General features: G+C 45.8%; 1 protein-coding gene and 1 non-coding gene across 2 annotated transcripts; both read right to left on the bottom strand.

The window, feature by feature from the left end:
- Window positions 1-773: 773 nt before the first annotated feature.
- GTF3C6 (general transcription factor IIIC subunit 6) lies at window positions 774-10,236 on the bottom strand. The gene is made up of 6 exons (XM_024249101.3): window positions 9,828-10,236; window positions 9,402-9,482; window positions 8,146-8,209; window positions 8,007-8,051; window positions 6,093-6,206; window positions 774-1,133 (listed from the first exon to the last, which is right to left on the bottom strand). The coding sequence occupies exons 1-6, from the start codon at window positions 9,882-9,884 to the stop codon at window positions 853-855; spliced, it is 642 nt and encodes a 213-aa protein (XP_024104869.1). The 5' UTR covers window positions 9,885-10,236; the 3' UTR covers window positions 774-852.
- Window positions 5,038-5,141, bottom strand: LOC112134078 (small nucleolar RNA U13). Its single transcript, XR_002915661.2, has one exon. It is a non-coding gene; the product is annotated as a small nucleolar RNA U13 (small nucleolar RNA).
- Window positions 10,237-10,835: the final 599 nt, after the last annotated feature.

Here is a 10,835-nt window from a genome sequence, read left to right as displayed (position 1 = left end):
GGTCCCTAAAGTCATTTAAAAATATTTCATTTTACTTTTTTTTTTTCTTTTGAGACAGAGTCTTGCTCTGTCGCCCAGGCTGGAGTGCAGTGGCGCGACTCACTGCAAGCTCCATGGCTCACTGCAAGCTCCGCTTGCCAGGTTCACGCCATTCTCCTGCCTCAGCCTCCCAAGTAGCTGAGACTACGGGCGTCCCCATCACGCCTGGCTAATTTTGTGTATTTTTAGTAGAGACGGGGTTTCACTGTGTTAGCCAGGATAGTCTTGATCTCCTGACTTCATGATCCGCCCACCTCAGCCTCCCAAAGTGCTGGGATTACAGGCGTGAGCCACCGTGCCCGGCCTCATTTTACTTATTTTTTGAGACAGGGTCTCACTGTGTCAGCCAGGTGAGAGTACAGAGGCGCAAACACAGCTCACTGCAGCCTCGACTTCCCAGTCCCAGGCCATCCTCCCAGGTCAGCTGCCCAGTAGCTGGTACCATAGGCGCATGACACTATGTCCAGCTAATTCTAAAAAATTTTTTGTAGAGACAGGGGCTCCCTATGTTACCCAGACTGGTCTCAAACTCCTAGGCTGCTCAAGTGATCCTCCCACCTCAGCTTCCCAAAGTGCTGAGATTACAGGTGTGAGCCACTGCACCCAGCCTAAACTGCATTTTAAAAATCCAACTCATGTCTGGTCCCAAATAATTCTGGTAAAATAAGTTGTGTTATGACTGGTTATGTGTGTATAGCCAATAAAATGCAATAAAATATTAAAAGACTGAAAGCTACACAGCAATTATTTTTATGTAACTCTAAAAAGTTCTTGACAAGTTATTATGAGAAACATTTCATCTAGGAGTGATTTCTAAGGCAGCATTTGAGTTTCCATAAAAACAGAACCTTCTGTCTCAGAAGGTATATCAATAAGAGGACCAGAATCTTCTATTTCCAAGTGCACTGATTTCTCCTGTTCACAACTCAGGTTTGAACTGTCGTTCATTTGAATCTCTTCCTCTTCCAATTCCAAAGATTTATCTGGGGCTGAAGCTACCACTTCTTCATCTTCATTTTCATGTAGAAAGTTACAAATCATGTTGGGTCGATAGGAAAAATCATTATCCTTTATTTGCAGCCATTCCACCCCACCTAATTTGGAGAGGATGAGGAATAAACAAAAAAAGAAACAAAAAATGAATTTTAGTATATTTTTCTTTAATTTAAATTTCTATCCTATGAATACATGTCAAACTGAAAGCCTAACATAAACCAAGGAATATGGTGTCTGTAACTACTGATAAAATATGATTTGCATCTTCTCTGGAGACCTTGGAATGCCTATTAGGTAGGTACCGTCGAAATCACTACACGTTACCAACTTCGATTACTATTCCATGCCTTTTTCCAGAGTTCAGTTCTCAGCTCATTCTAAGAAATAATTTGAGCACTCTCTGCCATCTCATGCCTTCAAGGAAACTTACCACTTCCCTACAATTTTTTTTTTTTTTTTTTTTAAGACAAAGTCTTGCTCTGTCACCCAGGCTGGATTGCAGTGGGTACGATCTTGGCTCACTGCAACCCCCGCCTCCCTGGTTCAAGCGATTCTTGTGCCTCAGCCCCCCAAGTAGCTGGGATTACAGGTGTGCGCCACCATGCCTGGCTAATTTTTGTATTTCAATAGAGACGGAATTTCACCATGTTGGCCAGGCTGGTCTCGAACTCCTGACTTCAAGCCATCCACCCGCCTCGCCTCCAAAAGTGCTGGGATCACAGGCATGACCCACTGCGCCTGGTTATTAGTCCTTTTTCTTCCAATTCAGCTTCAACTATATATGTTCATATTTTTTTCCTGCAATAACATCGTTCTCCTAGTGAGCCAGGCTCAAAATCTTGAAGCTTTCCTTTATTCTGTTATTTAGCATAGTACTTAAAATAGAATGAATTTGATGTTCACTGTTTCAATGTAATTTACTTTAGAATGCAAGTTCCTAGAAGGTAAGGGTCACACTTCCTCTGTCCTGTTTTGCCTCCAGCATGTAGCCGTGTTTGGTAGCCAGACTGCAAGATGGTCCCCAATGATCTTCACCTTCCTGGTATTCATGCCCCTGTGTAGTCCTGTCCCACACTGAATAGGATATTGTGGAAATGACAAGATTGTGACTTTTTTTTTCTTTGAGACGGAGTCTCGCTTTGTCACCCAGGCTGGAGTGCAGTAGCGTGATCTCGGCTCACTGCAACCTCCGCCTCCTGGGTTCAAGCAATTCTCCCACCTCAGCCTCCCGAGTAGCTGGGATTACAGGTGCATGCCACCATACCTGGCTAATTTTTTGTATCTTTAGTAGAAATGGGGGTCTCACGTTGTTGGCCAGGCTGGTCTTGAACTCCTGACCTCAAGTGATCTGCCTGCCCTGGCCTCCCAAAGTGCTGGGATTACAGGCATGAGCCACCACACCCAGCCAAGACTGTGACTTCTAAGGCTAGTTCATAAAAGACACTGTGGCTTCTACCATGTTTTCTTGGAATATTTTATCTGAGAGAAGCCAGCTGCCATATCAGGAGGACATTCAAACAGTCTTGTGAGGAGGACAACACGGCAAGGAACTAAGGCCTCCTGCCAACAACCAAAACAAATTTACAAGCCATATGAATAAGCCATTTTACTTCCAGCATTAGTCAAGCCTTCAGATGACTGCAGCCCAGATAACATTTTGACTGCAACCTTATCGGAGACCTGGAGCCAGAACCACCTACCTAAACTGCTCCCAAATTCCTGATTCACGGAAACTGTAAGATACTGGTTTTTTGTTGTTTTAAGCTGTCAAGTTTAGGGGTAATTTGTTATGCAGCAGTAGGTAACTAATGCAGACTCAATTGTTGGTTGCTCATTTATTTGACTAAACAAAACACCCAAATATTCCCAAAGATCTGTCAGATTATTAAAGACTAGGAAGAGGAAACTCACTCTAGTAAGAATATCCCAATGACAGCTAAGCTTATGATACAAGTCAGCCTTTCAAGTTTATTCTAGAACCTAGTACCTCTTTCTTCCTATAATTATTACAAGGTGCCTAAAAGAGGGGATAGTTCAGGGATATACATAATAAGAACAAGGGTTTATTATATAGTTGTATATAGGTGATACAATTAATTTTATAAGATCAATGTACCTTCAAATGTTTATTCCTTGTTAAGCTATAAATACTCATCATGAGAATCTTATTTACTAGAGTTTCAAATATGTTGTTGAGCAGTGAACTTTTAAACCATCAAATTATTATTTGTTCAACTCCACAAACGTGTCTGCTTCAGGTGAAAGAAGCACTAGTCTAAAAGTCTCTAGTATGTGGTGACCAGCAAGTGAAGAATAAGTGGATGCAAATTAAGAACTCATCACTGTAATCCCAACACTTTGGGAGGCTGAGGCGGAAGGATCACTTGAGCCCAGGAATTTGAGACCAGCTGGGTAACATAGTAAGACCCTGTCTCTATTTTAAAAAAACAAAAAAAAAACAAAAAAAATGGTTGGGTGCGGTGGTGCACACCTCTAATCCCAACACTTTGGAAGGCTGAGGTGGGCGGATCACTTGAGGTTGAGAGTTCGAGACCAGCCTGACCAACATGGAGAAACCCCATCTCTCTACTAAAAATACAAAATTAGCTGGGCGTGGTGGTGCGTGCCTGTAATCCCAGCTACTCAGGAGGCTGAGGCAGGAGAATTACTTCAACCCAGGAGGCGAAGGTTGCAGTGAGCCAAGATCGCACTACTGTACTCCAGCCTGGGCAACAGGAGTGAAACTCGTCTCCAAAAAAAAAAAAAAAGAAAAAAAACTCCGTCTCTACTAAAAATTAGCCGGGCCTGGTAGTGGGCACCTGTAATCCCAGCTACTCAGGAGGCTGAGGAATGAGAATCACTTGAACCTGGGAGGCAGAGGTTGCAGTGAGCTGAGATCACGCCACTGCGCTCCAGCCTGGGGGATAGAGTAAGACTCTGTCTCCAGAAAAGAAAAATGTCAAAAGAAAAAGAAAGGCTGGGCACAGTGGTCTCTTCAGGAGTTCTAGGCAAGCCCGGGCAACAGGGCGAGACTCCATCTCTACTAAAAATACAAAGGCCAGGTGCGGCAGCTCACGCCTCTAATCCCAGCACTTTGGGAGGCTGAGGCAGGCAGATCACAAAGTCAGTTCCAGACCAGCCTGACCAACATGGTGAAACCCTGTCTCTACTAAAAATACAAAAATTAGCTGGGCATGGTGGCATGCGCCTGTAGTCTCGGCTACTCAGGAGGGTGAGGCAGGAGAATCGCTTGAACCTGGGAGGTGGAGGTTGCAGTAAGCAGAGATCGCGCCACTGCACTCCAGCCTGGGCGACGGAGTGAAACTCCATCTCAAAAAAAAAAGAAAAAAAAAAACAAAAAAAGAAATAGCCAGGCATGGTGGAACATGCCTGTGGTCCCAACTACTGGGGAGGCTGAGGTAGGGGGATGGGGGGCAGAGGTCACAGTGAGCTGACATCACACCACTGCATTCCAGCCTGGGTGACAGGGTGAGACCCTGTCTCAAATAAAATAATTAAATAATAATAAAAACTAGACTGAGGACTAACAACTGTGGTCCTACAGTCTCCTCCACATTTAAAGCCAGCTTTTGGCCAGGGGCGGTGGCTCACACCTGTAATTCCAGCACTTTGGGAGGCCGAGGCAGGTTGATCATCTGAGATCAGGAGTTCAAGACCAGCCTGGCCAACATGGTGAAGCCCTGTCTCTAATAAAAATACAAAAATCATCCAGGCCTAGTGGTACATGCCTGAGGCTGAGGCAGGAGAATCGCTTGCACCCAGGAGGTGGAGGTTGCAGTGAGCCAAGATGGCTCCACTGTACTCCAGCCTGAGTGACAGAGCGAGACTGTCTCTAAAAAAAAAAAAAAAGCCAGCTTTTTCAGCTGTGAGCCTGTTGAAGACTGCCGCAGCTGCCAGAAGTTTCCAGGAGATTTCACCTTGGGAATTCAGAACTATTGTGATCATATCCACTTTGCTCACAAGGAAGGTTTTCCCCCCACACATCAGACAGGTAATATGCTGACATCATAACAAGGTTTGAGGGAGGCACATCTTACGCGTGAATGTAAAAACATAATCATCATGCTTATGAACTACAAAAAGATACAAGGAAGTTTTTAATTAAAAAGGGGAGAGGGGGAAGAAGAGACAGAGAAGCACTACTGAATTCCCTAGGGCTTAGATATCTAGTTTCTTCAAAAACTCCTCAGTCATTTCCAATGCCAAGCAGATAAAAGATTTCTATGTTCCCAGTGCCCTAAGCTATATGAGAGTTCAACTGAATTTTAACTCTATGCTTGGTACTTTAGATAGAGTACCCTCAATTTTAATATATTAAACATATTATGAGGCCAGCCACAGTGGCTCACACCTGTAATTGCAGCACTTTGTAGGCCAAGGTAGGTGGATCACTTGAGGTCAGGAGTTTAAGACCAGCCTGGCCAACACGGTAAAATCCGGTCTCTAAAAAAATTAACCGGGTGTGGCCGGGCACCTGTGGCTCACGCCTGTAATCCCAGCACTTTGGGAAGCCGAGGCGGGCGGATCACGAGGTCAAGAGATCGAGACCATCCTGGCCAACATTGTAAAACCCCGTCTATAATAAAAATACAAAAATTAGCTGGCCCTGGTGGTGCGTGCCTGTAGTCCCATCTACTCCGGAGGCTGAGGCAGCAGAATCGCTTGAACCCGGGAGGCGGAGGTTGCAGTGAGCCCAAATCGCGACACTGCACTCCGGCCCGGGCGACAGTGCGAGACTCCGTCTCGATAAAAAAAAAAAGAAAAAAAAAATTAGCTGGGCGTGGTGGTGGGTGCCTGTAATCCCTGTTGCTCAGGAGCCTGGGGCAAGAGAATTGCTTGAGCCCAGGAGGCGGAGGTGACAGTGAGCCGAGATTGTGCCAGTGCACTCCAGCCTGGGTGACAGAGCAAGACTCTGTCTGAAAAAACAAAAATCATGTATAGTTATTACTAAAAAATACAAGGACTGTCCTGGCATCAATGTATCATTGTCAAAGCCAGTACTGGATCACCTATTTTCAGAGAATAAGGGAACTAACCTATGTTTTCTTCTCCTTCCTTCTTCTCTGTCAGAAGAGTTCTTGTCATGCTGAGCTTCTTCATTGTATGGCATTTATATTTTAGCACTGTTTTATTATTGCCTTCTGTATCAGCTAGAACAGAAATGAACATTATTATACTTCTTATGCCATCAAATAAAACAAAGATGAAGCCTTAGTAATTCCAGTGTAGGGAGTCAGATTAAACTACTTCCTGTCAAGATAGTGTAGTAAATTCAAGGTATAGCTCATCCCTCCTGCTCCAAGCATAGAAAAGTGATAGATAAAATACATTAACAGGCTGGGCACGGTGGCTCACGCCTGTAATCCCTGCACTTTGGGAGGCCGAGGCGAATGGTTCACCTGAGGTCGGGAGTTCGAGACCAGCCTGGCCAACATGATGAAATCCCGTTTCTACTAAAAATACAAAAAATTAGCTGGGCATGGTGGCACACGCCTGTAATCCCAGCTACTCAGGAGGCTGAGACAGGAGAAATGCTTGAACCTGGGAGGCGGAGGTTGCAGTGAGCAGAGATTGCGCCACTGCACTCTGGCCTGGGCAACAAAAGCAAAACTCTGTCTCAAGAAAAAAAAAAAATACATTAACAGTTGAAAGCACAACTGGATTCAAAAGTAACAAACATCTTCAAGGGACAGAAACACAGAGTTATGAGTGAGATTAAACCCATAGGTCTAACAGGCTTCATCCTTGAAATGGAAATTGGGGCCAAGAATTTTACCCTACAGCGTATTGGGATCTAAAATTCTACCAATCAAATCAAGGACCAAAGTCAGACTTACTACCTGAAGCCAAAGTATGGAGTAGGGACATTCTCAATCATGAAAGCCTGAGAAAAAAAATTGCTGCCAACCTGCTGCCTGGAGTTGAAAGTTTCAGAAAACTGTATGCCTAGGCAGGAGGGAGGATGAGGCCCTTGAGCCAAGGATATGAAGCACAGACACTTCCATACATTGCTACTGTGAGTGTAAATTGATACCATACTTTAGAAAGTAGGCTGCTCTGCCTATGAAGTAGCCCTTCTTTTATTCCTTGGCCAGGAGCGGTGGCTCACACCTGTAATCCCAGCACTTTGAGAGGCCAAGGCAGGCAGATCACTTGAGGTCAGGAGTTTGAGATCAGCCTGGCCAACATGGTGAAACTCCGTCTCTACCAAAAATACAAAGATTACCTGGGCGTGGTGGCAGGCGCCTGTAATCCCAGCTACTCGGGAGGCTGAGGCAGGAGAACTGCTTGAACCTGGGAGGCGGAGGTTGCAGTGAGCCGAGATCGCACCACTGCACTCCAGCCTGGGTGACAGAGTGAGAGTCCGTCCCAAAAAAAAAAAAAAAAAAAAAAAAAAAAGAATTCAGGAGAGTGATCATCTCTGAAGACAGAGGGAAAGAAGTAAGTTTGGAAAGGGGGATAGAAGGACTTCAAATGTATCTGGAATGGGTTTTTTTGGTTGTTTGTTTTTGAGACACAGTCTATCTAGCTCTGTTGCCCAGGCTGGAGTGCACTGGTGCGATCTCGGCTCACTGCAATCTCCACCTCCTGGGTTCAAGCAATTCTCGTGCCTCAGTCTCCCGAGTAGCTGGGAGGCACATGCCACCATACCCAGCTAATTTTTGTATTTTTAGTAGAAATGAGGTTTTGCCATGTTGGCCAGGCTGGTCTCGAACTCCTGGCCTGAAGTAATCTGCCCGCCTTGGCCTCCCAAAGTGCTGGGATTACAGGATTGAGCCACCTGGCCCAGCCTGGCATGTTTTTTTTTAACTATAATCTGCGTCACGTTTGGGAAAATGGTAGGATATGATACAGCTAGACAATGGATACATGAGATATTTAATATTTATTATGCTTAAGTATGATTGAAATAGTTCATATTAAAAAGGGCTGGGCTAGCAATCACTTACCATGTTCAACATTTTCTTCAAATATAACACAGGTCCCAAGAGTGTCTGCAGAAAAATACAAAGGCAAATTGTTGAGAAGAGGTACCATCTCTGAAAAGCCCATATCAGAAAGAGTTCCATCTATCTGACATCCTCCTACCTTCATACTCCCCAGCAAAGACACAGCTGTCCACTTGCAGAATGGGCCTCTCAGTGTCAATGCCCTACAACAGAATAAAGAATCATAAGAAAAAAACATCATTAGAAAAAGGCTTCAACATTGTAACCTTGCTACCAAGGAAACTAATCTCCAAAACTGGGGAACCTCTAGAGCATCTTGTCCTACCAAGTACAGGATAAACTACAACTGCTCTGATCACAGCAGTTACAACCTGAAGACTACTTAATTCATACTCAAGTAACAAGGTTCATTTCAATCAACATCCTCTTCAAAAGTAAGCTAAAAACAGAGGAAGTTTTGTCAACAGTAGTGCAAAGAGTCTATCTATCTGTCATCTGTCTATTTATTTTTTGAGAGAGTGTCTAGCTCTGTCACCCAGGCTGGAATGCAGTGGCATGATCATGGCTCACTGCAGCCTTGACCATGAGGGTTCAGGCAATCCTCCCACCTCAGCCTCCTGAGAAGCAGGGACCACAGGCACATGCCATCATCCCCAGCTAATTTATTATTATTTATTTTTTTTTTATTTATTGAGATGGAGTTTAGCCCTTTGTTGCCCATGCTGGAGTACAGTGGCGTGATCTCGGCTCACTACAACCTCTGCCTCCAGGGATCACGCGATTCTTCTGTCTCAGCCTCCCGAGTAGCTGGGATTACAGGCGCCCACCACCATGCCTGGCTAATTTTTGTATTTTAGTAGAGACGGGGTTACACCATGTTGGCCAGGCTGGTCTCGAACTCCTGACCTCGTGATCTACCCGCCTCAGCCTCCCAGTATTGGGATTACAGGCGTGAGCCACCGCGCCCGGCCATTTTTTATTATTATTATTATTGTAGAGAGGGGGTCTCGTTATGTTGCCTAGGATGGTCTCCAATTCGTGGGCTCAAGTGATCCTCCCACCTCTGCCTCCCAAAGTGCTGAGATTACAGGAATATATGTACTGTTCCATATCACAGTGTTACTTCCTCCAAATCTGTCTCTTCAGCCACACATTCAAACAGGCAAGCAAAGTTAGCCATTTTCTCCTATCTGCTCCCATAGTCCCCCCTGTACTTCCACATTATACTTAATTATATATTAATTAATTATACTTAGCATACTTCTTATCCTTAGAGTTCACTACTTTGTAAGGTGAAATAAATATATCAATACTTGCGGATAGGTATTTCACCATTCATTCTTGTTTTACATTTAAGAAACTCTAGAACAATCCCCCCAAGTCTAGAAAACTCACCAAAACCTTGCATTTATTTTCACATTTTGAGAGGAAGTCTGAGTCAATAATTCCTGATAATTCCACCAGAACCAACTGCTCCTGGTGAAAGAAAGAGGGGTTAACATGCTAGCACGCGAGCGGGCAAGAGGGAGCAATTAGCAAAAGAAGCCAAATTTCCCACATTTGTGAAAACCGGACCCTGTTTTCAGTAAGAGGAAACTACGCTACCTAAGGTAACTTCCCGATACTTCCCATCCTAAGTACGGGGTGACGATTAAGGCTAAGGTCCCAAGCTGCCCGACTCCTCGCGCCTAAGAGCAAGAAGCCAGTGAGGAGCGGCGGGGCCTCCCTCTGGCCCGCAGCTCCCCGACTCCCTTCCCCACACACAGCCAGCACAGGCATCACTGCCACTGCGGTGCAGGCTTTCGGCGTAGCGCTTGCTACCTCTTCTTCCTCGTCTTCTCCGTCCTCTGGACCCCGCTCGTCCGCCGCCGCCGCCATGGTCTCGCGGCGCCTCGCCTCCTAATCACTGGCCACGCCCGCCCGGACCCGCCATCTTAAGTACGGGCAGCAGCTCCGACGCGAAGCAGCTTATTGGGTTCCTGCCGCTCCGCTCCTCGCCGGGCAAATCGCTTCTGCCAGAATTCGAGATGTCGGCTTCCGGCGGGCGGGTGGCTACGGGCGCCGAGAGCGCCGGTACCCACGTGGAGACTCGCCACGGGCCTCCTCCTTGCTCGGTGTCTGAGAGCAGGGGCTGGGGGTGGGCTGCTGTAGGCAGCGGAGCCCGCTCGGTTACGCAAGAGAGGCCCTGCGACCTAGGGAGTCGCCGGGCTCCCGGCCCCGCTGGCGGGGAGGACTGGCAAGGCAAAGGGGATAAAGGTGAAAGCAAGGAAACCATGGTTTCAGGCGGATCATGGACAGAAAGGCCTTGTGTTTGACCCGAGCACATTTCTTGGAAAGAAATTCGTAATATTGTGTGAGCACTCATCCTCAATTCAACGTACCCCAAGCCAAGTTAAAGGCACATTCGGTTTAACACTAATGAGCGCCTACACAGTAAAAAGCACGGCACTAGGAGCTATGAAAAACAGAAAGTGGGCTTAAGTTTGAGGCCTGCAGGAGCATAAGATCTGTGAGAGGTACATAAATGGATCCAAGCAAGTGCTGTAAGAGATACACATTGTTATAGGAACACAGAGACCTGGGCAAGAGAAGTTTGAACAGAATTTTCAGAAGGATCCCATAGATGTTTCTGATTATGAAAGAAACGGTCTTCTTACTTGCGATAGCTTGATCTAGTGGTTAAGATCATGAGCTTTGGATTTTTATTTATTTATTTATTTAGAGATGGAGTTCTGCTCTTGTTACCCAGGCTGGAGTGCAATGGCGCAATCTCGGCTCACTGCAGCCTCCACCTCCCGGGTTCAAGCGATTCTCCTGCCTCAGCCTCCC

This window comes from Pongo abelii, chromosome 5 (assembly GCF_028885655.2).
Source record: "Pongo abelii isolate AG06213 chromosome 5, NHGRI_mPonAbe1-v2.0_pri, whole genome shotgun sequence".
NCBI classification, from domain to species: domain Eukaryota; kingdom Metazoa; phylum Chordata; class Mammalia; order Primates; family Hominidae; genus Pongo; species Pongo abelii.
Note: the sequence above shows the minus strand (reverse complement) of the source record. Positions and strands in the feature narration are given on the sequence as shown.